General features: G+C 58.0%; 1 protein-coding gene and 1 long non-coding RNA gene across 2 annotated transcripts in view; one reads left to right on the forward strand and one right to left on the reverse strand.

Annotated features, from left to right (window-relative positions):
- The window catches only part of UMODL1 (uromodulin like 1), a 62,531-nt gene that overhangs the window by 10,658 nt on the left and 24,138 nt on the right, over positions 1–27,735 (reverse strand). The window contains exons 7-20 of the mRNA XM_036097275.2: positions 27,462–27,716; positions 25,058–25,170; positions 23,386–23,605; positions 19,311–19,448; positions 18,241–18,813; positions 16,865–17,122; positions 15,418–15,530; positions 12,752–12,965; positions 10,231–10,368; positions 8,435–8,772; positions 3,630–3,775; positions 2,880–3,116; positions 2,475–2,634; positions 664–748 (exon numbers count right to left, since the gene is read on the reverse strand). Of these exons, the coding sequence (XP_035953168.2) occupies positions 664–748; positions 2,475–2,634; positions 2,880–3,116; positions 3,630–3,775; positions 8,435–8,772; positions 10,231–10,368; positions 12,752–12,965; positions 15,418–15,530; positions 16,865–17,122; positions 18,241–18,813; positions 19,311–19,448; positions 23,386–23,605; positions 25,058–25,170; positions 27,462–27,716 (2,988 nt within the window). The remainder of the gene's footprint in view (positions 1–663; positions 749–2,474; positions 2,635–2,879; positions 3,117–3,629; positions 3,776–8,434; positions 8,773–10,230; positions 10,369–12,751; positions 12,966–15,417; positions 15,531–16,864; positions 17,123–18,240; positions 18,814–19,310; positions 19,449–23,385; positions 23,606–25,057; positions 25,171–27,461; positions 27,717–27,735) is intronic.
- Positions 472–13,295, forward strand: LOC118538956 (uncharacterized). The gene is made up of 3 exons (XR_004918860.2): positions 472–5,386; positions 6,262–6,378; positions 12,634–13,295. It is a non-coding gene; the product is annotated as an uncharacterized LOC118538956 (long non-coding RNA).

Below are 27,735 nucleotides of genomic sequence, written 5' to 3' on the forward strand. Positions count from 1 at the left end.
CCAACCAATTTAAAAAAAAAACAAAAAACAATAAAATCCATCTCAAAGGAGATAAAATGTTTTTCTGGAAAAGTGATGGTGGCCTTTGAAATCACATGGAATGAAATCACATGGATGGTGGAAGTTTTATACCAAGGGAGAAAGCCATGCCTTTTTATTTGCATCTTCTGATGTAGCCAAGCCCAGAATAAACGGCTTTCTCATGCGTGTGCACACTGGTACACATGTACACACATACGCGTGTTCACACAGAGCCCGACCTGGTGTAGCCCCATTCCTCCCTCCCAGCAACCCACGCGGTATATTTATCCCATGTCAGGAAACTTTACGGGCTTCGTGTGATGCAGCTCAAAACACAGCTTTATCTAAGCGTGAGCTGACTTCCTGCAGCCCCGGCTGTTTCTTCCGCAGCAACAGTGTGGGGACGTGGGGCCGGCGAGGGCTCCTCCCCCCAGGAGTCCCGGGAGGGGCCGGCATGCGAGGGACTTAACGCAGGGCTGGAACCGGGGCTCTCCACAAACACCAGCTGCTGTGTCCACCGTGGTGTGTCTGCCGACCATCCCAGGGCCCATGGCTCCTGGTGGCGGCACGCGGGTTCACACTCGGGGGAGACGGAACAGTGGCATCTTTTCTTTAACTGACTCAACCAAGTCACCAACTCACCTTCAGACCGAATGAGGGGTCCCCAGGACATCTGGTGTGTCGCGGATGCTTCGCTGCTTCTTGGGGACTGGACGTCATTGCAATTCTGTTGTTTTGAAATGAAGGAAACTTCCGATTAGTTGAACGGAACTCATCAGCTCTGAGAAATGCGGTCTCTGTCAGGGTGAGACTCTGGTCCGTACGTTGTAAACCCGCCGGATGAGCTCAGACAGCGGAGGGGATGAGGGGCCTGGACCACGGGGCTCTGCTGGTGTGACAGGAGGGAGGGTGGGCAGCAGGGGCTGCAGGAAGCGAGGTTCGAGAGAGCACCTGCTGAGCCGTCTCCAAGCCTGGGCCCCGTGGCCGCTCGGGCCCTCCGTTGGCTTTGAGTCACCTTGACCTTCTCCGTGGCCTGCTGCAGCTGCGTGCTCCTTTCCACACCTCTGCCTCGCAGAGAGGTTCAGGGACGTGGTCGGACCCGCTCACTATACACCTGCTTTATTCCCCCCTACAAGATGTTGACGCCCTAGCCCCCAGTACCTGCGGATGTGACCTTATTTGGAAACAGGGTCTTTGCAGATGAAGTTAAGGTGAGGTCATTGGGGGCGGTCCTAGTCCTACATGACTGTGTCCTTATGAAAAGGGGATGTTGAACACAGACACGTGCAAAGGAAGCTGTGAAGACACGCCAAGGACAGAGCCTGGAATGAGTCTCCCTCACAGCCTCAGGGGGAGCCGGCCCTGGCCACACCCTGATCTTGGACTTCCCATCTCCGGCCCCTCAGAGGGTGCATTCCTGCTGTTTCAGGGGCTCCGGGGTACTTTGTTCTTGCAGCCACAGGACGCCAACACAGCACCCTCCTACAAGAACGGGGACAGGAATGTGGAAAGCCTTATCATAAAGAATCTGAAGACTCGCAGCTCCTTGCAGAGCTGGTTGTGGTATTAATTCTCTTCGTACTTCTGAGGGGCTTTTGGAACAAGTGCAGGCTGGTGTGCGCCCTTAGCTGGTAGTCATCTGGGCGTCAGTGTGCCTTTCAGTCCTTTTTTCTGCAAGATCTACTGCGTGAGACAGAGTGACATCAACAAAATCGGTTCTTCTCCTATGCGTGTCCTGGGGCTGCTCGGAGGCTCGTCACCCAGGGAGGCTGCAGGGGTTCTGTGAGACGCACAGGCACGAGCCCAGCCCCCGGAGGAGAGACAAACATGCCATCGCTGAACCCGAGGCCAGCAGAGCTCGCTACACTGTCCTTGGAGCAGACAACGTGTGATCCTCAGCTACACGCTTGTCTGGTATGAAGAATAGCTTTCAAACCTCAGGACCGCAAAGCATATTTCACATTCAAAGGTCTACAGAAATGAGACTGTAAAATTATTCAAGATCCCATTGTGAGGATGAACATAGGGGGAAAAACCCCCTCTTATTCAATATCACAGTGACTGGGATTCAGTAGTGTTCCATCAATGTTGCTAAAAATAATATGAAATTAAAGGAACGTTTTTACACCTGAATATGCATTAAACCACCCAGAGGAGAAGCCCCACAGCATCACGGGCAGGACTGGGATGCGACGTGATGGCCAGCAGGTGGTAGGGCCTCCAGAAGGAAGCAGCTTAGCCATCCGGTCACATGGGTCATCCACCCATGGGCTGCCCACTGTCCACACCTCATTTCGTGCCTTTTTGGGGTCCAGTGTGCAGGGCCCCATGTCTCCTCCCAGAAGTCGGGCCCCCGAGCCACCCAAGCCCTGTGCTTCAGCTAACAGAGTGACCCTCCTCAGAGCAACAGGGGCACGAGTCCAGACACAAGTTTAGGAAAGCGCAACACCTACTATTTTGCACGTGGTCCCAGGGGAGTCCATGCAAATGCGAAGTCTGCAGTGCAGATAGACGATGGAGTTGTTGATGAAAGAGAAGATTTTCAGCTTAAACTGGGCCTTGCTGGAATCCCCGTTCTCGAGCACTTTCGTGTGCGTGTTGGGGATGGGGCAGCTGGGAAGGGAGGGACCATGACTCATGAGTCTGGAGCCGACCCCCCCACCCCGTCCCATTCCCGGACGGGCTTCCCGGCAGCGCCCCTGCCCACACACCGCGTCCCGTCCGCGCTGCAGGGGGAGGCAAGGACCGCTAGCTCTCCCGTTCCCCAGAGACTCCAGCGTTGCTGAAAACCCAGGCCCACCTATTCGTGGGGATCCGGGAACGCAGAGGCCCCCGGGTAGGCTGCACCCGATACCCACCTGTTGTTGATGAAGCCGAACATGACCGGGTCCCTGGCATTGCTGGATGGCGTCGCCCAGCACTCGGTCAGGACCACCTTGAGGTTGCTCTTCTGATTATAGAGCCCCACTTCAATCTTGATGTCGTCGCTGGCAGACACGCTGTAATTTTGAGGTATAGGAGAATCCCCAATAAATAACTGCATCTTGGTGACAAAATTGCCAGCGCCGTGGAGGTCCTCGATAATGGTGTAAACCCTGCAAAAGTGAGTGGGTTCAGCAGGTGTGCTTCTGTGGCCCCTCCCCAGAAAGCACCCCTGGAGGAGTGTGGAAGTAAAGACAGACCACCCAATGGGAACGGGCAAAGAAAGTCTACCTATTTTGAGCTGAGTGGAGTGGTGTGTCAGCCCCCCAACGTGGGTCTGGAGGAGACTAGAGGACAGGCAGGGGCGGGGGTCAGCCTCCCAGTGGGACGGGGAGGCCCCAGGCTGGCCCCAGTGAGGCATCGGAATGGGGAAGCTGTGGGCAGGCTCACTAGGACAGGTGCGTCCCATGTGATTGGCTAGGGTGCAAATCTGGCTTTCTTTGGTTGAGTCCTAATTTAGAAGTGAAGACAAGAATTAGGGGAGCTGGCAGTTACTAACCAAGTCCTGGCCACTGTCAGTCTCACAAAAGGGTCCTCAAGTGATTGAAACCCTAAAGAAATCCAAAGTGAAGGTGCTAGAGAGGACAGTGAGCTGGGGAGGAATGGGAAGAGACCCCTTCACTCACCCCCACTCCGGGGTGTAGCCCGATGACGTCAGGAGGTCATTCTGGAAGGCACAGTGGATGGGGCTCAGGATCTTCAGGTGGTGGATGATGCCCTCGGGGGACAGGTCGTTCCTCAGCGTGGTCCTCACCACCGTGTTCGTCACGTTCTGAACACAAACAGGGCATCAGTGAGCTCCCGGGCCCCAGCAGGTGCCCCCAGCATGCCTGCAGACCATGGTTCTGGGTGCTGAAGGAGGGGTGGTTCTTCTCTAAAGCTTGTCCCCCAAATACAAAAACCCTGACAATCTTTTCCTAACATCAAATGCCAAAGAGCGTGTGAAGTGCCAACCCCTGGTTTAGCCTGTGTCCTATGCCCTTTTTCCTCATCAGAGGAGAACCAGAGGCAAACTCGATCAGCTGATATCCCCAAATAATAGATCAGATTCCTCCCCACATAATCCGCCAGCACATTTCTGAAAATGAGAGCACAAGACCCTCCCGGAGAAATCAAGCTAAAATCATTGGGTTAAAGTCTGCGCTAGACCACCAGCATTCTCTTCCGGTGCCATCGTCCGGGCAGATAACAAGGAGCCCAGGGAGCAGAGGACAACCTCCAGAGAGGGACGGTCATCATGACGGGGACTCAGGGCGTGTGAGCACGCTGCCCACCTTAGCCCCCAGGGAAAGACGCTGAGCGCGTTCCTGTACGTGAAGTGAAGCCCATAGACAAAGTGCAGAGCAGACTGGTTTGGAGCTAGAGAAATCATGTTAGAGTTGGCTGGGATTAAGGACTAGTTGCTTGCAGTGTGAACGTTTAGCAGAGGGAGAGACTCTCCAGACAGCAGTGCCCCTGAGCACGACCATGCTCCTTCCAAAGCGCACAGGAGTTCCAGAATTTCTCCAGAGCCCAAAACAGAGACGGAGATCCTGAGGTGGGCAGTGGCATGATGTGCTACAGCGGAGAGCAGATAGGAGGAGACGGATATTTCTGTGAAAACCACCATCATTATACTGGAGCTGAACCAAGTCTCTTGTTTGACCAGAGGCCTGAAGTTACATTCGTTTGCAGCATTTCGCTCGCTCGTGGCTTGGAGTTTGATCGTCATGGTGGTGGGCTTCCCAAGACCAGCACCCCTTTACAGACACCTCCTACGCTGTCACTAGAACGGGGCCCAGCGCCAGCCATGGACAGCTGCGGATTGTCCGTGGTTGGTGCGTAGTGGTGGGCGTGGCACGGCTTCTGCTAAAGTCACCGGCCTTAGCAGCTCAGAAGTAGACAAGAGACAAGGGAAACTGTGTGAAATAGACAAGCCAGACCACCCATAAGGAGGAAGCAAGGGGTGTGGCTGAAAAGGGGTGCCGGATGAAGCTGCATTGGGAAGCATCCACGGAAACACACAACCATTGAAGCAGGAGCCCCCAGACATGGCGTGGGCAGCAGGGAAGTGGTGAGCCTGCCAGGCAGCAATGGCTGAAAATAGACATGTGGAGTCCAGCCATGCTGATGGGACCACGAATCTCATAGAAACACGGAATCCAGTGGCCAATCAGGCTCTGGCAAGAGTGGGTCACAGGTGGTGCGAAGTTTGCAGGAGCGTGAGGGGGAGTGGCTGCTCTCGGATGGTTCTGGACTGAAAGTCACTGCAGGGAAGACGTTTTGAATGCTCTTCTGCTTCTCCAGCTCCCACACCGACTCCTTACTTAGCTGCTCGCTTACAAGAAATTACAGCAAGTGTATTTTCCTCGTGCGTGTATGACACAGACCCGGGCAAGCACCAGTAAGTGGACAACATCAAACAGCCATTAGCTTATATTGGAAGCTACCAGATATTATTGGTGTCTCTAGGTTTTTATATAAATAGTGAAATAAATAAATAGTTTTAAGTAAATAGTGAAAACCACGTTAATTCTTGGAATTCATTTTCCTTAGTAGAGACTAGTGATGCTTTAGCTTCTGGGAACAAACTTGCCTAGGTTCTTAATTGCATTTTCCCAAAATGGAAGCATTGAAACACTTTTGAATTTACACCTGTCTCTGCGTTTGCTAGTATCTGCCCCTCCATATTTCGGAATAGTTATCTACGTGATGTTTGTAGGTCCGGCGGCTTCTTCCAGCTGAGAAGCAGAAGCTCCTGTAGGTGAAGAGTCATCACAGACATGGTGTCAAGACTCAGACACCCAGGCCAGAGTGTGTGCTTGCCATGGCGTACATTCGGTGCCTTTGAAAATCGCTTTGAAAAGTGCCTCAGACAACCTGGACAGCTCCCTGCTGTCCCCACAAGAATTTTGGAAGTGTTTATGAAGATGATTCTGTACACTGGTGAATCTTCTGGGGCGTGGATCACTTTGTCTCTGAGCATTCTCTGCATGTCTGTACACAGCACATCAAACTTAGCAGAGAGCCCTAAAGCCTTAGATCTAGCTTCTAAAAAATAGGGAGGTCAGTACAATATAAACTGCTTAACACCCCCCCCAAAAAAAAGAAAAAAAGGGAGGAGGCGGACCCTGCTAATTATATATACTCCATTGTATTTCTATAAGTCTGTCTCTGGAAAATCTTAGGTTTTGGTAAATGTCAAAAACATCAAGAACTTTTGTGGATTCCAGAGCTAGGATGACTCACTGGAGACGCATTTCCCTCTGCTCTGAACAGGCCCTGGACCTCACTGAATGTAACGGCTCTACCAGGTGTCTGTAGCTCGGAGAAACAAAGGCAGAGAGCCCACTTGCCGGATCGCCCCTGCGACCCCGGCCCTGGGACCCCGCCCAGGTAGGAGACTCACCCTGAACAGCCTGGCTGCACTGACCACATTCATTTCCAGCATCGTTCGCTTCGGTTCTGCAAGGCTGCAGTGTGCTAACTTGGATCTGAGACCCTCGGTGGCAGCTCCAGCCTGTGCCTGCTTTGGGGCTTTGGGGCTTTGGGGCTCAGAACTGAGGCCCCCAAGAAGCTGCTACCCCCTGTCAGTGCAGCCCGCCTCCATGTGAGCCTCAGAAATCCTTAAGAAAAAGAAGCAAGCCCCCAGGGTCATGTTTAAGTTGTGCGGGTTAGAGGGTGGGAGGGGGGCTGACGAAGGCTCTGTGGTTACTGGGGACATCCTGGTGGCTCCTTCAACCCAGGGCCCCCAGGGAGGCTGGAATCACAGTCGAGAGAGGCAAGCAGGCCCAGTGTGCAAGTGCACCACTCTGCCATGGCCCCCCACACGTCCAGGTCTGCGCTGACCCCGCAGCCCTAGCGCCTGGCCCCTGGCTCACCTGCACCTCATCTGTCCGCTCAGCCCAGTCTGTGCCTGGGGCCCACGTGTCCCCACGGAGGAGCAGGGACCAGGCTCCAGCCAGAAGCATCTGTGTGCAGGGCCTTTGCCCTCCTTGTATCTCGTAAGGCCCCTGGAAAGGCAGTCACAGAGGCCATAGGGCTGGTCCTTGGAGGCAGGGCAACCTTGACCCCCCCCCCCCCGTTGACCTTGCTGAGCCTCCAGGTCCCATTGGTTAAACACGGATACTGGGACCTAACCGTCAGCAGGCACGCAGAACACCAGCCCGCGGGTCCATGGGGCGACCTTTCCCCACCCCATTCTAGGAAACAAGGCCTCAAATTGCCATCACAAGGTTCTTAGGGCTGAAGTCCGGGGTCCTGAGTCCCTGCCCAATGGACCAACTTCCCTAATGAGGACAACCTCCCTGTCCCCACTGCCACGCCGGCCCCCTGCTGAGACCATCTCCCAGCCCCTCCCCCCCCACCAACACCAGCCCTTCCATGCACACCCCCCAACCCAGGGTCCAGCTGCCCTGCCCCCCAGAACCATGCAGACACCTTCCACCTCCTCACATCCCCCCAGCTTTCTGCCCCCCTCACCCAGCCACTGTCATGTGTCCCCTGGCTGTGCACACAGTCCTCCCCACACGCATCTGGGGACCATGTTGGTTTCCACACGTCCTGTCCCAGGGGGTGCACATTTCTCAGGGGGCACCACGCCCAGCGAGGCGGGGCTCACGGAGGATGCTGATGCCCTCCTCCCGGCGGCTCAGTGCACACAGTGTGGGGAGAAGGGAGGAAAGAGGGACACAGGAGCCTTAACTGTGACCTAGAGCCAACCTGGGAAGAATCAGGGCCTGGAGCGGGTCAGCCCAGCTCATGGGGTGCGGGGGTGCCGCAGACCAGGGGAGCTCACGTGGGCCCAGAGCTCTCCCTGCACATGAGACGGGAGGTGCCTCCAGCTGGGGGCCCCACCCCTAACTGGGCCTCCCTCTGTGTGGGCAGAGGGAGGACCCTGCACCTGTCAAGGACTCTGCAGTGAAGACAACTACTCGCAGGCCCACAATCCCTCTGGCCAGGTCCTCCTGATCACACCACCCCACTTGCCCAGCATGCACAAACATGCACACACTCACACATGTGCACATTCACACACACTCACCTACACACATGCACGTTCTCACACATGTGCACACCTGGACACTCACGTTAACACACTTCGCTTTCCTCCCTTTCTCCTCTCCCACTGGCTGTCCATCCTGCCTACGCTTCAGAATCACTGGAAGTATTCTTTAAATCCTGAGGCCGACCCCAGGCCCTTTGCACCAGAATCCCACAGGGCAGAGCTCAAAACTCTCTCCTGATTCCAGGGCACAATCTGGTCCCTGGTGAGAACTCGCCCTATCCTGTCCCCCTTTCTTGGGTCCCCCACTTAGAGTCAGAGACTGTGGGGTGCAGAGTCTTCCCTGGTCCCCTGGGACAGTTGTGGGCCCTCCCCATCTGGTGCTCCTGATGCTCGATGCACTACCCCCCACCCCCGGGCACCCGAGCCTGGCTCCCCAGCCCTTACACTTTGCACGACGGTTCCGCACTCGGTCCACCCGGCCACCAGGAGCACGTGCGTGCTGTTGTGGTCGCTCACATTGCAGGATGGGTGTCCCAGGTACAGGGAAGACTCGGGGATGGATTCCTGCCGCAGGAAGCGCCTCTGGATGGCAATGGCCACCTTCTCAATCTCGCAGAGCACCCTGACCGCCTCGGTCAGTTTCAGCCGCGGGGGCGGGTCCTGGGGGCCCTGGCTGGTACCCGGCACAGAGGCAGCCCTCGTTCCTGCTGGGGTGGGGAGCTGCTCCGGGCCAGGGCCCAGAAAGGGGCCAGGAGCCTGGGTGGTGTTGCCAGGGAAGTCACCTGCAAGGCACAAGGAGATGAAACCCAAGAGTGGGTCTGTGTTTAGGGACTGCCGCCTGAGCCTGGCCCGTGCGGCCCGCATGGGTGGGGGGGGCAGGGAGACGGGGGTGAGGTCAGACGGGAACAGCAGCACACACCTGGACTGCACATTCCGGCCAGAGTCACACCCCGGCACCTGTTGCGCGTTCCTGCCAGCCCTCCAGCGGGGCCTGGCTTGGCTTGCCGGGGGCTCCCACGGGCCAGGAGACCAAGGTGCCCTCTGCCCCACCCCCGGCCTCTCTCAGGCTGACGCCAGGTGTGGGCCGAGCCTGTGGACTTGCTGTGACAAGCCCTCTAATCTCTAAGGTGAGTTAATGATGTTTACTCTCAGGATCCTGAGTCCCTAGCTTCCTGCTTCCCCCAAAGCATGGTTTCAACCTCCACTAGAACGCAGAGACCCTATAAAGACCTGCAGGGTTCTCCGAGGGCTTCCTCCCTAGTCTGCACAAAGCAGACCCGGGACACGGCCCAGCCCGCCCCCTGGGCCCAGCTCTATCACCTGCCCCCCTGGCACCTGTCTTCTCTTCCCTCAAGGTGGGGCTCGCCCACTGCTTAGCTCCTTCATCTCCAAGAGGCAGTCCAAACCCCTGCTCGTGGCGTTCACTGCCTTCTCAGCTGGCCTCACCTACTTCTTGGCAGCTGGCTTCCCGCTCTCTCCCACCCATCTCCTGAAGGTGGCCACGTTTCAGCCAGCACAAACTGCGCCTGGACCATGTGCACCATCAGGAGCTCTGTTCTCACTGCTGCAGGGACCCAGCATCCCCTGCTCTGCTGCAGCTCCCTCTGCCTAGTGCTGTCCTAGCTGTCATTTAAGACCGTTCCAAGACACCTCTTCCAGGAAGCCCTCCCTGACCACACTCATGAGGCAGCAACAACTTAGTCCCTCTGAGCCCCCTGCTTCTACCTCAAGCAGAACACATTCCATATTCCCGGTGACAAGCGTTTACTTGTATAAACATCTGTCTCGCTTCACTTGACCACAGATCCCTGGATGGCAGGGGTCACCTCAGGGTCAGTGCTGAATCCACTGAGGCCCCATTTAATGGGAAAAGTCCTGGGTGGGAAGAAAGGGCTGAGCAGAAACATTTCCCGCGTGTTGCTTATCACACGGGCTGTAGGCTTTGGAGGTCATCTTCTAGAATCTGAGAGAACACGGCGGGCCTTACGTGTGTAGTTTCTCACCAGAGGCACTTGGAGATACAAGGTGCCGCCCAGGAGGTTGGGGACGCGTGGGAGAGCGTGAAGGGACACATACGTGGGCATGTACACACATTCACGCACAGGCACACACGTTAGAAAACGAGTCAGGACATAAAAATATGCTGGCCTCGCTTGGAAAGGAAGCACTTTGCAAACGAACGTCCTTAAGAGAACAGATCACCCGACAGTATCTCGGAAAAGGGATTATGGGAGTCTCACCTTCACAGGGTCTTCCAGAATATTCCACAGGGAAGCGGGGGGCGCCGCCCACGCAGCTGCAGGTGAAGGAGCCCAGAGTGTTGCGGCAGGACGCGCCCGGCTCACAGTCGTGCTCCTGGTTCTCACACTCGTCGTAATCTGCGCGACATCAGAAACAAGACAGGACATGGTCACGGGGTCACAGGGCCTGAGGGCGCTTCCGTGCTGCTATTCACACGGCCCCCCCCCCGAATCTCGGGCAGCGGAGTTGAAAATTATGGAGTGACCGCAAAGCTGGCCAGTCCAGGAGACAGGGAGGCACCTGCTTCTCGGCCAGTGTCTGGACCCCTCCAGGGGCCGCTGGGGAAGGAGGGTTCCTGGTCCCCGGGGGGCAGGGCAGGGCGCAGAGCAGCTCCTCAGGGGACGAGCAGGCCCGTAGCCCCAGCCCCTGGCCTCAGGCCTAGGTGTCCCCATAGCAAGCCCATCCCCGCAGAAGGCCCAATGCTCACTGCTTTCTTGGGTCTCTACGCTCAGCTACTCTTATTCACAGTGATACAGGTTTACTGCAGAAAATGGGTAAAAATCAGGCCAGCCTAGCAAACAGCACAATCCACACCTAAGGCCACCTCCCGCAAAGAACAGAGTTTGCACAGTGACGATGTCCTTCTGGTCCTTTAAAACACAGATGGTGACACAGCTCGGGTCATGCTTTCCCCACACACGCAAGTCCTGCTTTCTTCCCTAACCCCTGTTTCAGGAGTATTTCCTGTCTCATCGAGCCTCACTTTTAATAATTGCATGGCAGTCCACGGCACAGATGGACCATGATTTACTTACTATCTCCCCTATTACAGGACTGCCGGCCGCTTGCAATCTTCTACTTTTAAAGTAACACTGAGGGTGGGTATCTTTGCCTATGAACTATGGTCCAAACTGAGGTCGATTTCTGTAGGCTGAAGTCCTGCGCGTGATGTTCCCAAACCAAAGTAGGTGGACATCTGTAAAGCTCTTGGTGAATATCGTCAAATTGATTTCCAGGAAGTGTGAGCAAATCCTGTTCCCACCGCGAGGCCCGCTTTGGCCCACTCTGGCCAGTGTTAGGTGTTTCTGGTTAAAACCCCACTGCTCCCAGATGGACATGAGTGGCCCGTTTCAGTGGGAATGTCTGTGATTATTGCTCTTTGCTACTCATTGTGTCTCTTCTGTCCTGTGTTGTCTGTTCAGGTCTGGCGTGCACTTACCTTAGTCATAAAGATCAGTGCAGGTTCATAGTACCTTATTATCGACGTGTGGGATCGCTCCCTCTATTTGGGATGTAATTCTTCATCACGTTATTCAAACAGTTTTGGGGTGTTGCTTTCTTCAAAATGGTGCCTTTATTTTGTTTAATATAAAAGGCTGACGTTGTTATAGAGTCAAATATTTCAGCCTTTGCCTCTGTGGGCTTGTTTGCCTTCTATTTTTAAACTTAGAAAACCCTTCTCATTCCAAAAACCAGAAAAATAACGTATATGGTCTCTGATGGTTTTTGTACACGTAACTCTAAGTTTTTTTTATCATTTATTTTCAAGTGTGATACGTGCTATGAACTGAATTGTGTCCCCAAAATGCATTCGTTGGGACACCTGGGTGGCTCAGTCGGTTAAGCGTCTGCCTTCGGCTCAGGTCATGATCCCAGGGTCCTGGGATCGAGCCCCGCATCGGGCTCCCTGCTCAGAGGGGAGCCTGCTTCTCCCTCTCCCGCTCCCCCTGCTTGCATGCTCTCTCTCTCTCTGCCAAATAAATAAAATCTCTTTAAAAAATGCGTACGTTGAAGCCCCAGCTGCTCATGTGACCATATTTGCAGATGGCGTGTTTAGGAGGTAATTAAGGCTGACTGAGCCCATAAAGGTGGGACTCCGACCCAACAGGGGTGGTGTCCTTAGAAGACAAGACACCAGAGCTCTGTGCGCACACGGGAAAGGCCAGAGCGAGAAGGCTCCGTCCACACGGCAGGGAGAGGACCCTGCCCCAGAAAACAAACCAGCCGGCCCCGGGATCATGGACGTCCAGCCTCCAGAGCTGAGAATGTACATTTATGTTGCTTAAGCTTCCCCGCTTGTGGTATTTGGTTACGACAGCTCGAGCTGACGAACACGACTTAAGGGAAGATGCTTTTCTTTTCCATTATTTTTACCAGGATCTCCCTGGAAACTGCCTGGGAGGAAGTGTGACTGCAGAGAGGGACAGGTGCATCCCCAGCCCAGTGACGTGGGTGGCAGAGGAGGCCCAGGGTGGGATGCGGCCCCCGGAAGGGGAGCAGCATCTCTGGGCATCTGAACAGCTTCGAGCCAAGGTGTTTCCAGCCCCTAAACCTTTAGAAACAACACAGTAGTGGTAAGAGAGCTGAGGGTCCTATCTGCTCCCCACTTTCACCTCCTGCAGGGGGACCCCTGAGAGGAGGTGCACAGGACGACATCTTCCAAATGAAGGCAGAAGCTGGGCTCTCTCTGCCTCTCTTCCAGAACATGGTGAGTCTCCGGGGGGCCCGGCCTCCACCTACCCTGTATGAAGGTATCCCCTCCGACCACCTCCAGCAGAGACGCGTTCTGAAAGGCCACGAGGAACGCGGCGGACACCTCGCGGACATCCACGTCTGCAGTGATCAGCAGGTTAAACTCCACCACAACGCTGCCTTCGGCGATGCGGGTCACCTCCATCTGGACCCCGCCGGTGTCCACGAGCCGGAGCACGGCGGCTGGCAAGGAAGCCCGCACCTTTAGAGAGACCACAGATGAAAAGAGCCACCCGCCAAGAGCAAGCCGGGCGCCTGACCCAAGGGGCACCTCCTGGGAGTCTGGCCAGCAGCAAAACGGCCAAGACCAAGTTTAGTTCTGGGCCCCGGCCCGTGTGCCGTGTCCCAAGCCCAGCACAAGTGCCTGTGGGTCCTGAGGTCCCGGGAAGAGCCCCGTCCCCCAAGAGCACATCTGCTGGCCAGTGCGGGCAACATGCAAGAGCCCTGTCCTGGGGGGCACATCACCCGGGGGGGGCTCGGGACGGCATTTAGAATCTGCTACTCTCAGCACAGAGCCCTGGAGGGCGGGGGCTGGATGGGTGGTCGTGGGGCGGGGGGGCACCTCTATCTCGCTGTGTGTTTTCTAAAACAATCCCTTTACTTCTGATTCTACAGAACAGCTCCCCTTCCCTCCTTCCCCCCTTCCCCGAAACTGTTCCCCTATGAGCCCTCCTGCCGGGACAGAAACCTCCTGCCTTGCTTTTCACTCTACCACCTTGGACAGAATCCTACCTCTCACCCTGTGGTACCCCTTCCTGGCCCCTTGTGGCCAAAATGCCCCGAGAGACACACGACTGTGTCATGGCTTTAAATAGTCCACACAGCCCCAGTCTTCTATTGAAAAGTGCACCTCCAGGGTCTGGCTTCACAGAAAAACTTGTCCTCATCTGGGCCCAGTGAGGGGTGGTGGCTCAAGCCCCAGGCTCATGGATTCACTTCTCAGCATTGAGACAGCCAACGTGAGCAAATCTGCTGTCACCCCACGGTCACCCGGCCACCATCACCATCACTGGATTAGCTGGCTCTTCTCTGTCTCTGTCTCTCTCTGTCTCTCTCTCTCTCTCTCTGTCTGTCCTTCTCTCTGTCTCTCTTTTTCTGTCTGGGACTTCCAGAGAGGGATCTGTCATAGGCTTGGATTAAAGTCACTTTGGGTTGCACTTCGAATTAGTCTCAAAGCAAAGTTCCAGACTCCTCACTTAAGTGACAAGGGACAAGGTGCCACATGAACCCACAACCTCCCAAAATGTGTCCAAAAGTCCTACATATGTGATAAGGTGCACAATTATTTGCTATCCTGAAATTCTAGACAAACCAACAGTAGTCCCCAGAAGTAGGCAAGCGAGGACATGGTTTGAAGAGGATTCATCTAGACATTTGAATGGAAATGGGGCACTGCATGTGACCCCCAGGGCTCTGTGGGCTGATGCTCAGTGCTGTTGCTTAGTATTATGTGTGACCATCATGGAACCTAAAGAAGCCAGTGAATCGAACCATCAACAATGCTTGAATCCATGCACTGGGACAGGAGCTGGGCACCCAGAACAAATAAGGCAGAATCCCAGATCCCGAGGAGCCCCAGAGGGACACTTCCTGGAGGCAGCGCGACCCATTTCATCAGCTAGTAATGCCTTTAGGGTAGAACAGAATGCAGGTATCACGCTATGGTGTGAGCACGCTCCGCCTCGAGGTGGCGCTGCAAACCTTCTCTCCTGGTCTTAAACCCCAGAGTGAGGAGAAGCTAAAATGGACAAGATGTCCACGGTACAAACAAGACCACGAGATCATGACTAGTGCATCCTCTATGCGTCAAAGGGGAATCCGACCTCCAGCAACAAAGAACATGGAGGTTGCCGCCCGGACTGACCTGCAAAAGGACACCATCTCTGGGAGTGTGCGTGGGACGGCAGGGGAGGCACCAGAAAGATTAGGGAAAATATCAGTGCTGTATTCAGGCTCGCCAGGAACCGCAAGCGCCCCCACGCATCCCAGTGAGTGAATGGATGCGCAAAATGTGGTCCGTCCATACGGTGGACAGTTACCCGGCCGTAAAGCACCGTGAAGTCCCTGCCACACCCTGCACTGGCCCTGAAGCCCGTTCAGAGAAAGAAGCCAGACGCAGAAGGCCCCGTCTTACGTGATTCTGGGCACATGAGACGTGCAGGGCAGGCAGATCCACAGAGACAGAGAGCACAGTGGCGGTTGCCAGGGATGCCAGGGGCGGGGGGCGGGGGGAGAGTCACAGGAAACGGGCGCAGGGCTTGTTTTGGGGGTGATGGGAATGTTCTGGAATTAGTGGTGACAGTTGCACAATTTCACAAATAAAACCTCAACCACGACACCAAGCACTTTGAAAGTGTGAATTTTAGGATGTGTGAAATAGATGTCAATTTTTTAAAACGTTTCCTTCGTCAGGCTTTCTGCTCCACGGGGCCCCACCTCGATGAAGGAGTCTCGCTCAACAGCTAACAGCGTGAAGGAGGACCCAGCAGAGGACAGGGCGTGGCTCCCACCGGCTGATGTGTCTCGTGGCGGACCCAGGGACACCCAGCTCCCTCGGGACATGAGGGCTCCCGAGCGCCTGCTTGGCTGTGACTGGGATTCTGCCCGCCTCCCTCGGCACATCCCGAAAGGAAGGGGCGGTCTCCCCAACTCACCATCCTAAAGAATCGCTCCTGGAAGTCCCGATACTCCTGGCTGCTTGGGTTGCGGAAGGACTCCACGTAGCTGACGTCTGCTATTCTGACTTGGCCTCTGAGTTTCTGGGCCGCTGCAGGACAGAGAATAAACACGTCTGGAGTGGCAACGCGTTAGGTGATGGGAAAAGCGTTAGGTCATGTATTCGGGAACACGTCTCCATATCGACTTTTTCGTGGTGGCCACAAAGAACATCACATCGAGGCTGATGGTGCCCGGCCCGCACAGACGCCGCCCGCCGACCCCCGAGGATGCCGTCACATGGCCTGTGCCCAGAGGGAGAACCCCTGGAGGCTGTGGAACAAGAACAGCCCGTCCGCTCACCTCCCCGCCCCTGTGTGGCTCTCTGTGCACACACGGCGTCTGGGTGATTCACCAGCAGGGACAGCGTTGATAGTGAAAGGAACCACTATCCGTTAATTAAGCCAGGGCCACAGGTGCACCCCGGCTGTCCTGGGCAGGTCGAGGCGTGGGGCAGCCTTGCCCCACCACTGCCAGAGTGTGCAGCCTACAGGAGGGTGCCCAGAGGTCCCGATGCTCTCCTCCCTCCCCCTAGAGCACTGTCTCTCTGCGGCTTGAGGGCAGTCCCTGCTCCATTAGCATCTCTTCCCTCCGCGTGGGCCTTCTAGGAGGCCGTGGTACAAGAATGTGCTCCAGGAACATTGCCCGTCCTCGCACTCCATCTGCCCTCTGACTTCCCAGTTCACAGCTAATCAGTACTTCAAGGGACACAGACAGAAGCTGTACGCTCGTCTTACTGGCACCCCCAAGGGCTGTGCACCCCACCTTAGAGAACCTTGCCGTCAGCCCTGAGACAGCTGCCCAAGATCTGAGGACCCATCTGCAACATCAGCCAGGCCCTGGCCGTTCGAGCAAGTTAGACATTCAGGAGAACATCTGGATGACAGGTGCAAAGGAGGAGAAACAAGGGATTTATCTGAACACAGAACGATCACAACTGATAGCTGAGCCGTCCGACTGTCTGGCTTCCCACTGTCTACCTGTCCTTCCTAGAAGCCAAGTCCAGGTCCGCTGAGAGTGGGTACAATCAGAGGGCGTGCAGAATGCTCAGTACGCCAGCACCACGCGTGTTTTCCGGCGACGTACCGGCGAGGACACGGGGCAGCAGGCGGCGGCCACCCCTGCGGGCAGAGTCCTGAGCGCTTTGCGCCCCCGCGTTGCCCACAGTCTGCCCCTCGCCCTTCCCTGAAACTCGCTGCCTCCTGGCTGCTCTTCGCGAGCCCCCGGGTGAGCGGAGCCAGCATTCCTAGGTCGGTAAGAGGCCAGAAACCCAGCCGCTCACAGAGGAATCCAGCTCTTTTGAAACTGAACGTGCTGAAAATCGTTCTCATACTTGCTCCCTCCCTTTAAGAACAAGCGGCAACAAGCGTTTCTGAAACCTATTACCTGTCCTCACTTTCAGGCGGGCCCTGGCACTTCCTTTCCCACAGGCTTCGGCTGCTATCTCGACCAGGTGCAGGACGCCAGGCTCCAGTCCCGACAGCGTCAGGCTCGCGTCCCGGGTCTCCAGGTGCACCGCGGGGCTCCGCATAGGGAGCACGGTGAGCTGGAAGGTGGGGTGCAGGGCGAGATCCGCCGCCCACGCCACGTGGAAGCTGGTGCTGGTCACATTGGAGATGGTGACCCTTTTGATGGGGACGGGAACTGGGAAATGCATAGAAACACCGAGAAGATTGAAATCAATCTGATGTTTCAAGGAGAGAGGACCGGAGAAGCCTCGCCAAATGCTAAATCAAATACACTGCTCGGGGACACGAGAGGGCATCCAGAGACGCCAGCCAGGGACGTCCTTCGAAGTCCCCTGCTGCTAACCGTGCGTGTGGTGCAGGCTCCCCGGATGGCCCTCCTGAGCCCCTTCTGATTTGGGTTCCTCTCTGCCACTGGGGTCCCTGGTCTTCCCCAAAGCAAACCTCCTGAGCAGATTCTGGGCGGCTCTTCCAGAGGGGGTACACCTCCACCCCTGAGCAGACTCATAGAGGGGTCAGCACAGGGGGCCCTGGCTGGCCATGGAGCCACTCCTGCAGGGTGATCCAGGGGTGCTCGACAGCCCTGGCTTACTGGGGCATAAAGTCTCGTCTTGGAACCCGCGCCGCTCAGCAGAGGGCATGCACTGCTGGACCTACGTCTCGTTAGCTACGTGAGTTCTGTTTGGTTCTGTTGGTTCTATTTGGATGCGACCCCGGGTCGGGCTGGCGCAGTGAGCTCAGAGATGCCAGTGTGGCCTCCCCTGTGGGAGCTTTCCCATGCAGGGCTGTCCCCCACAGCGCTGCCCCGCGACCTTGGCGATGGCTAAGCCCTCTGTGTGGTGTCAGTGCAAATCCCGGGGGTCAACCCAGTGGGGGGCCTGCCCCGGGCTCGAGGGGCCTGCGCTGCTGGGGAGGCGTGCAAATGTCGGGGTGTCCAACACTTCTGGGAGATGTCCTGCAGTGCTTAATGGGATACATGCACCCCACAGGCTCTCCTGAGGCCCGACTTCCTGCTCCTGCTATGGGCGACCAGAAGGCTTGGGGACAGGGAGGAGAGCACTGCAGCACGCTCGGGGACCAGGTTCCCGTCCTAACAAGACAGAAGCCACCGCCAGGGACGGGGCTACGCTGTACCCTGCCTGGCCCAGCCGTACAATGAACAATGCACCTGACTCTTCTCAAAGGTCTTGGACTCAGTGACTGTGTGAGGCTTTGCCAACCGGGACTCAACTGTTCCCTGGTGTGCTGGGGCCTCAGGGCACACATCCCCTAGGACACGCCACCCGAGGCACTCACCACAGGCCGGAAGCTTCAGAGACTCGGGGGTGGGGGCTGAGGGCAGGTCTGGGGAGCTGGATGGCCCAGGGTCCAAATGCTCTGGTCCCGTGCGGTCCAGAAGTGCTGGTGGTGTATTCCAAGTGGGGAGACTGGCTTGCCACTCGATGTGGTCTGTGGGGCCCTCGGTAGGAGTGGGCCAGAAGGACGGTTCCGTGGTGGAGTTTCTTGATAACCATCCAGTGGTGTCCAGCAAGCCCTTCGTGGTCCCAGGAGGGGAGCTAGGGGTTGTCCCGGGAGCCCTGCTGGCCGTCCACTGGCTGGTCACCGAGCCTGGAGCCGTGCTGGGCATCTCCTTCCCCACACCTTGCCCTGTGCTGTTTCTGTCCTGCTTGACCACGCTGCTGCCCCCTCTCCTGGGTGGGGGTCCTGGGGTCTGGGCCTGGCCTGCTGCAGGGGTGCCCCAGGGGTACCCAGGGCTGGGCCACAAGGCGGGAGTCTCCCGGCCAAGGGCTGTTGTTTCTGTGCCAAGCTCTGGGGCTGTTACACCTGTTGCCGGAGCCAGGACACCTCCCGTGGGGTTCACCACGTCACCTGCTGAGACACACATCCACTCTCAGAGGGGACATCTGGTCCACAAACCCTAAGCAAAACCCACCCGATGCCACCCACGGGCAAGAGCCCCCCAGGCAGGCCCCAAATAGGGACATAGTCTGTCTCATTGGAGATCATGGGATTATGAATGTTTAGTGGGGCCCATGTCCACAGCCCCCCACGTGCTCTCAGAGAGGGAGGCAGGGCCTCTCCACTTGATAAATGAGAGCTCTCAGATGTGCCCGGGTGGAGCGCCACCCAGGATGCCGCTGAGCCAGGACGTAAGTGCAGGCCTCCGTTCTTGCAGGCCTCAGATGGATCCATCAGGCCCTTGCGGAAATGGGGCAATTTCTCTAGATCTGGGCTCAGTGCAGGGCTCAGTGCCGAGCACCGTCACCGGCCTGCTGGGCATTACACGCATAAGGAAAGCATGCAGGACAGTGGCCTGTGGATAGGAGAAAGGATATGGGATATCAGGTCCCGGGATGGGGGCGCACCCTCGCAGGCCCGGCCCGCACGGGACGGGTTGGCGTCCCTGGCCGTCCGGCACCGACAGGTGTAGGAGCCCTCGAGGTTGATGCACTGGGCAGCGGGGGAGCAGTCGTGCTGCGGGCTGTCTGCACACTCGTCCCAGTCTGCAGGCGGCAGGAGAGAAACAGGACAGAGACAGTGAGAAACGGCCAGAGGCTGCTCGGAAACAGAACAGCAACGGAGCAGAGTTCTTCCCAAGCATCTCTGCAGCAGACAGTCGGAGGGATGAAGCTGGGAGTCAGTGGCGTCTGGCGGCCCCGGGGGGGAGGCCCCGCACAGAGCCCCCCCAGAAGCCTGCCCCTGACCCAAGACAGCACATCTGCCTGTGCCGACCTTCACCGCCGGCCGGCTGATCTGGGGGCAAAGATTAGGGAATGTCGGTTCCTTCTGGAGCAATCAGCACCCACTGGGATGAATATATTCCTCTCTCGTTTATTCTTTGTTCCCAGACCCCCCAAAATGGGATGCTTTCCCTTCTCTCTGATGTGCCAATATCCCCTAACATTTAGCACTTCAACGAAGAAAAGTAACCAGGCCCGGAGGAGTCTGGTTAAGTATAAATGGCCCTCCTCCCCGGTCTGGGAAACTAAGAATCCCAAAGACCCCACGTCACTGGGAACCCTTCTGAGCTGAGCAAGGAAGAGCGTTAGGTGAGTGAGTCAACCCCCCCCCGGGGCCCCCAGTGCTGGCTCACGCACCACGCCCACCACAGCCCGGGAATTTCCAACCAGCGGCAGCCAGGACTAGCATCAGCCAAACCCTGAAACTAGGTTCACGGGGAACCCCATTCCCTTCCTTCTCCGGCGCTCTCCAATCCCCTCTCCCGGTCCCCCAGGTGACTGCCACCCCCACTCTCGTAAGGAAACACCTGATGGTCTCTTGCATTTTGACACGTGACTGATTGACGAAGTGCTACGTGTAATACGTGTGATAAACCTTAAGGAATAAATATCTCCAGCTGTATTCCAGGCTAGGAGGAGCTGGGGGCGGGGGGCGTGGTTTTCCCACCCCCCAGAATCATCCTTCAGATCATCCAGGGGAGCGGGCTGGGCTGGGCTGGGCGGCCCGTGCGTGCCCAGGCCGGTCACGACACCCTTCTGCACCAGCTTCCCCAGAGCTGTAGGAAGAAGAGCCCGATCCGTGCTCGGCGCGCCAGAGGAGCCCGGACTCGGCCCGGATTGAAGTCAAGACAGGGCACAAGTTCAGTTTTGTGCAGAGAAAACTCTGCAGCCATGTGCTCTACGCTCCTGTTGTGGTTTTCAGTTTTGCTTCACGTGATCTTCACGGACGCTCACGGAAATAGCTCCCTGAGACCAGCAGGCTCATCAGCTGATGCAACGCTTACCCCTCCACGCCCCACCCCCCCACTCCCCCCCCGCCCGGGGCTCCTTCACACACAGGGCCCTGGTGGCCCGGTCCCCTGGTCTTCCCGGAGCCCTGCCCCACCTCCAGCCTGCAGGCAGCTCGAGTTTTGGGGATGGAGCCCAGGCTGGCCGGGCAGCAGGGCCCCGAGGAGAGCGGAGCTCCCACCACTGAGCACCGGGTGGCTATTTTTAGGCGTGGTGATTCACCGAGCCTTAGCTCCCCCGGCACCCAGCTGGCAAGCAAGCCCAGAGTCAGGCACGGACAGCTTCACTGGGGGTTGCATGAGAGCCCCAGGCCAGGTGGTTCTGGGTCTGGAGTTCAGAGGGAGGAAACAGGTCTGCGGTGAGAGCTGCCAGGTGGCCTCGGCACCTTCTGGACCCGCCAGCCGAGGACGCAGGCAGGGGCCCCGGGCGTGGGGCGGCGCTCTGCCCCTTCCAGCCGGGCCGCCGGGGCGAGGGTGAGCAGGCCCCTGGAGGGCGCAGCTCGTAGGGCGTGCCCCTCGCTGAGGGTGCTGCTCAGTGAGGGGCACGCCCTCCTGGAGGAAGACCAAGGACACGTGGCCACCCAGTGATGCCCCCCCAACAGATGGGCCTCAGGGAGAAGCTGAGGTCATGACGACGTGACCCCCCACGCTGTAAGACATGTTGACTCATGGCAGGCGAGAGCCCCCGAATCACCCAGGAATGCTCGAGGCCGCCAACAATAGCATTTCTGTGTGAGCCACAGAGGAGGGGAGCTCTCTGGGCTGTGGTTTGTTGGCCTTCTGCGGAATGGCTTTGCTTGTGCTTCTCTGGTTTCCCGCCCGTGGGGCTGGGGCGCTCCTGGGGAGGGCTCAGGCCTGGGCTGCCTGCCCGAGTGGGGGCTGTGGCCGGGGGCGGGGGGCGCTGCCTGCAGGCTAAGTTGACAGCAGCCAGCAGTCACTGGGTCAGAAGAGCCTGCACGGGGCCTGGCGCCCCCCACCCCAGGCGCTGGGCAGAAGAGGGGTCCCGGCCCCGGGGGGCCTCCCACAGCCGCCCCTCAGCAAACAGCCCGCCGTCGGGCAGGGAGCCTGCAGGGCGAGAGCCGGGGGGGCTCATAACTGCGGAGGGGCTTCTGGAACCTCACGGGGACACATAACGGGACCTGCTAACAGCCCTAGAACGTTAGCGATGCAGACCCTCTTCTTCCTGTGCATTACTTCTCGGAGGCCCCCTTCAGATCCTCACAAGCTTCCAGGCTGGGGGGAAGCCATGGGGCTCATTCCCACACTTCTAGAGGCCGAAGTCCAGAGTCAAGGTGCGGCAGGGCCTCGCTCCCTCTGGGGCTCGCTCCCGGCCCCTTGCAGCTTCTGGGGCTCCTGGTGTGCCTGGGCTTGTGGCCTCCAGCCTCTACCTCTGCCTCCATGTGGCCTTCTCCTGTATGTCTGGGTCTCTCCTCCTCTGTGTCTCCTAATTTAGGGCCCTCCCCTGATCCGGGATGATCTCAGATCCTTACCTTAATTTTATCTGCAAAGACCCTTCCTCCAAACAAGTCTGAAGTTCTAGGTGGACATTTCTTTTGGGGGCCACCACTCAACACACTGGCAAAGATCTGGAGTAACTTAATGCCCGGTGCACAGGGACAGGGCTGGGAAGTAGCACGTAAGGGGTGGCTGGGTCACCTGAAGATTGCTCGGATCTGGTCTCAGGTGGGTCCTGGGGGTGCCCGCTGAGGACCCACCCACATGGCACCCTGTGCCTCCCTGCACTTAGCCCCTGAGCCCAGGTAAGCAGGCCTCCCAGGTGCAGGGGACCACTGCCATCTCCATCCCTGAGGGTGAGTGACAGAGCAATGCCCAGGCTAAGCAGGCAGGGGTTTTCCAGGTGTGACTCCAGATGTGACCGTCCCACGGCCTTGCCTGCATCCTTGGGGGCGGGGGGGTTGGAACAGCAAGCCAGAACATGACCAAGCTCAAAGGAGGTGACAGCCCACTCTCGGACACCCGTTCCCCAGACGGAGCTCCGGGCAGGCTTGCTGATGTGGAGGCTGCAGGTGCTCTCGCTGCGTGGAACTTCATCCCCGGATTTGAGTGGCAAAACCTTTCTTATGCATCAGCAAGTCTCTCTGTCTCTCTGTCCCTATCTCTCTGACTCTCTGCCTCTGTCTCTATCTCTGTCTCTCCCTATGTCTCTATCTCTGTTTCTGTATCTCTATGTCTCTGTTTCTCTCTTCTCTACCTCTATTTCTGACTGTGTCTCTCTCCTCCCCGTCTCCACCCCACCCTCCTCTCTCTCTCTCTCTGTCTCCAGGTCTCTCCCCCTCCCCTGATGTGTGACTTCCTGCCTAAAGGCAACATCAAGTAAAATTACATAACGTTTGAGCCAAAGAACTAGACGCCCGCACTAGCAGGTGGCGCGGCGGCAGTGCTGGGCCCTGACGCAGAGTCAGCCCCCAGGGCCCGTCCCCTCCAGGGTCCTCCAGCCCCACCCCACCTTGCATTCTGGGCCACCTACGGAAGCAAGCTCCCCAGGCTCTGGGGTCCCTCTCCCACCCGGAGCAGGGAGGTGCGGGATGCGGGTGGGCTTCCAGATCCCAAGCAGGAACACAGAATAAGGCTACGAATTTCATGTACTTGATCGCTCTTTCACAGTAAAGTAACCGTGGACCTGAACTAACGCGGCTGGCCGGCGGCAGGCTTGGGTGTGGAGGGGAACCAACCTCGCACGCGTGTCTCCCGCGGGTCGATCTGGAACAGCGTGCTGGCCAGCAGAGGTGGGAGCATGGGGGCCAGCGTGGAGATTCCCACTGGGAACTCAGGGTCCTGCACCGTCAGCCTGAGCGTCACCAGCACACTTCCGGCCCGGAGAGAGACGATCCGCATCCTCAGCTTCCCTCTCTTGTACAGGTCGGACACCGCGGGCGGGAAGGAGTTTGCAACCTAGCCGAGGAGAGACAGCAGCCACTCAGAGCAGATGCTCCCATCAGCGTCTTCAAAACCGGGAAGCGGGGCCCGTGTGACGGACGGATAGTGCACAGGATCTGTCCCCTTCACGACCAGGAGGAGGTGCCCAGCAACCAGCCTCTCGGGGCAAGCAGAGACACCCGGCTCCCCGCACCCCAGTCGGGCTCCCCAGGGACAGCCGAGCTGGGCCTGTCGGTCTTTGTGAGAATCCACGGTAAGCTACCATTGGGCTCCCCATCACGGAGCCGGAGACGCACAATCCACTCTGCGTACTCTGAAAATCCGTGTGCAGGTAACGTGTGTGTGAGACAGACAGACCGTGAGGGGCTATTTGGAGCTGCCCCCCTTCCTGGCTGCGTCCCCGGGGAAACACCGGGGCGAGCCGGTGCTCAGGGCCAGCATGCCGAGCGAGGGAGACCAGCCTCGCCCCGCCCCACCGCCACACCATGCCTGCACGAGCACGAGAATCACCAGGCAGGTGAATGAGGAGAGACACCCTCCTTCCGCCTGTCCCACGTCTGCGCATCTTGCAAGCAGAAGCGCTAACTGCCCCTTGGCTCCAAAGTCTCTTTCCAAGACGTTTGTGGGGTGAACGACCTCAGGAGAGAGACAGCGGCCCCTCCAGAGCAAAGGGCAGACTGTTCATGTCTGCTGCCATAAAGACAGTGTCTCTTTCTGGAGCCACGTTCAGGCAGATTTGCTTTCGGCCCTTTACAAGATTCTGTGTCCCTCAGCTCGGGGCTCCTCGGCTGTGACGCAGACCGCTGTGTGCGCCCCCCAGCCTCCCCCCGGTCCCTCCACGTCACCCCCGTGGGACTTGCGGCCCAGAGGGAACTGACAGCAGCGTGATGGTCCTGCCGACCGCTCTGCCATGGCGGATCAAGTCCTCGGTCTCTGACCCCAGGACCCCAAGTCCTCCACCAGCACCAGCCGACAGGAACACGCTTACTTACCAGTTGGCAGGAAGGATAAAATCTTAGACCATTCATGGTTCTCGACGGTTTAGCAAGTCCCTTTGCTCTCTAATTGGCCTGTCACCCAAAGGTCCTCCCAGGCTGCGTGCTTCTGTCCCCTGCTAGCCTCGGGGAGGGACGGATGCCATGATCCCAGGTAAATGCCACCCCAGCAAAGCCGCCCCAAAGCAGGGAGGTAGATAGATGCCCAGGGCCCCAAATGGAAGGTTCCACAGAAAACCCGGCTGCACCATCAAGAGCCCATTTGAACCAGAGCATGGTTTTCAAAGACGGTTGGCCCCAAATCTAGATGCAGTGCCCCGTTAAGGGGGCACGCTTGGGTGATCAGTGCGGGGTCTGGGCTGGGGGGCGCAGTCACAGAGAAGGGGCCCGGCGCCGGGGCTGGTGCGTGAATGTGCGCAGGTCTCTCACTCGGACGCCCCCACGGGACAACGTGTCTGCGCTCTGGCTTTACCTCTCCGAGCAGCTGTCGAGAAAAGTCCCGGTACTCGGGGCCGCTGTGGTTGAGCAGCTCTTCTGTCGCATTGCGGTTCAGGACCCTGACGGTGACTTCAAATTCGCGGGCGTCTGCAACGGCAATAACACACATTAACCAAAATCGGTGACGCACAGTCACACGCTTTGCTGTCCCTGTTCCCCAGAAAGTCTCTTCTTCTGGGGGGACGTTTGTTAGGTCCTCCGTGACAGACGGAGGCAGGAGTCCGGGATGGGGAGCCGTGCTGGGGGACATGGAGGGAAGGAGCCCCCTGACACACACACACTTCTAAGCCAGAGCGGGGGGGGGGGTACACGAGCAGCTGTCCCACACCAGCGGGAACCCGGACTCGGCCGCCACACGTGGGGTCTGAAGGCCCCTCCCACCACGCCTCACCCCGCATGGCTCCTGCCTTCCCGCCCCGTTCACCCTCCTCGGGCCCCATGCAGGCCCCCACACTCAGTGACCAATGCGCCCCATTCACCCAGACCCTCCAGCTCTACGCACCGGAAGTCCTGCCCGGAGGGCCTACTCTGTCCCTGCAAACCAGTCGGGGCCCCACCCTGCGCGGGAGGCACCTTTCGCTTGGACTAAGCAAAGCTGGACAAGTACGATGAGACAGGAGGACACAGTCCCTTTCAGTGCCGAGAGTGCAGCCCACATGCACGGCACGTCCCGCTGCGTGTCTGCTTCCCTGATGACCTAACAGCCGCTCCCCTCCCCGGTGAGCAAGCCTGGGCAGGACGCACGGTCTACCACCGCTGTGTGCACGCACCACGATGGGCCACAGGAATGTCAGCAGGGTGAATACTGTGTGTTTCTAGATCAGGGCCCCTCCGGACCTCCGCCATCCTCAGGGCAGCAAGAGTCCTGTGACGGCAGCCTCGCCCCTGCCCACGACAGGAGCCTCCCGGAAGGTCAGTGTCCACCTGTGCCCGGGAAATCCGGATTCTCCGTGAGGCTCCGTACCCGCTGCGGCCATCGTGCCCACCGTCTCCCGAGTGGCCGGCTCCTAACATGGCCAAATTAATTAGATGGAGGATCAAGCTCCTTAAAAGAGCAGTGTGCACACAAACGGCGTTTTTACGATACGAAGAAGGAAAAGAAAACCAAGGCTGCGGAAAGAAGGCTGGCAACTCAGGAGTCTTCTGGAACTTTCCCAGGGGCACGTAAGTTCCCAGGGCACTTCTGGTCTGAGAGGAGTTGGGGAGGGAGCGGGGGGTGGGGGAGAGACAGCAGGAAGCAGGGGGTGGGGAGCACTGGGGTGGGCCCTCACTCCCGGGATGACCTAGGAAACAGAGTGCTCCCTCCACTTACTCCCCACAGTACTTGGAAAATAGAATGAGCAGATGAGGCGCTGCCTGCTCCGAAATCGAAAACCTCATACGCCAAGGTTTGCATGTTTCATGGCTGGGGCTGGTGGGGGACCCTCTGGGGGCCCATTCTATGAGCTCTGACAATTTAGCAAGGGCCAGCCCCAAATCAGCTCACAAAGGGTGTAGGGCCATGTCCTCAAAGGCCTGCTCATTCCATCCCTCACTCATTCGCTGCTACGGTCATTGGCACTAATCTCTACATGAGACAGACCCCACAGGGTCTCACAGTGATTTCTGGGCTCTGTCCCCAGACCAGCATGTCTGGGAGCTCCACGGTCCCCAGCCAGCGGCCAGCCTAGGGCACAGCTGCCGCCCCCCAGTGCCAGACCCGACCAAGGCCTCTCCCACCCAGGGGGGCCGGGGCCAGGCGGAGGGGAGATGGAGTCATGGGGTGGGGCCAGCTCAGCCACCCGCAGAGCCCCGTGGGCCACACCAGCCTCCCTCTCCGGAATGCAATCCCTAGGTCACACCTATAATGCGTTTGTTTTGGTGAAAGAAATCTGCTTCATGGACCATTTGGTGGGCACTGCATTAGCTTGTCAAGTGCATCACATGGGAAATGAAGCAGGTCCATGAGGATTTCACATGATGCTCAGCTCGGGTTTGGGGACTCAGCCCTGTGAATTCGGTGTCACGAAAGCTCTTTCAGTGCATGAAAATCGCTGCCATTTTTGCTTTATTCCACTTTTTTCTCTGTGCTCTCTGACTGCTAAATCTTTCTAACCAGAAGATGGGCTCCCCGCATCACCTCAGGTGTGAGAGTTGAGCCCCCCTAGACAGGACGAGATGTAGGGGCACGAGGGGAGCCGTGGAGACCGCAGACAGCCACCATGGCCCTGCTCCGAGGACGCGGAGCCCCCAGCCCCGCCAGGAAGGGTGGCGCCAGGCCAGCGACTGTCCCTGCCCTGAGAATAGGGTGAAGGAGGATGTGAATCTCGGGGCCACTAGAACAAAGGTGGGACCACAGACTCACAGGTAATAAGCGGAGCACGTGCGAGTGTGCTTACCTGTTCTGACAGTCAGCGTGGCAGTGACGTTGGCCCCGCACGCCTGGTAGCTGGTCTTCACTGCATACAGCTCTCCGGCCTCCAGCCCCGCCACCTGCAGGGTCCTCCCCGCGGTCCTGGTGCTCTGGAGGAGCTCCCCCCCCTTGTAAACCCGCACGAGGAACGTGCGGTGCCGGGTAGAATTTAAATTCCAAGACACCCAAAAGCTGCTGCTGGTGACATTGAGGGTCACGTAGTCCCGGATGGGAGGGCAGTCTGTGAAGCACAGAACAAG

The sequence above is a fragment of the Halichoerus grypus genome, chromosome 1, assembly GCF_964656455.1.
Source record: "Halichoerus grypus chromosome 1, mHalGry1.hap1.1, whole genome shotgun sequence".
In the NCBI taxonomy this organism is placed as follows: domain Eukaryota; kingdom Metazoa; phylum Chordata; class Mammalia; order Carnivora; family Phocidae; genus Halichoerus; species Halichoerus grypus.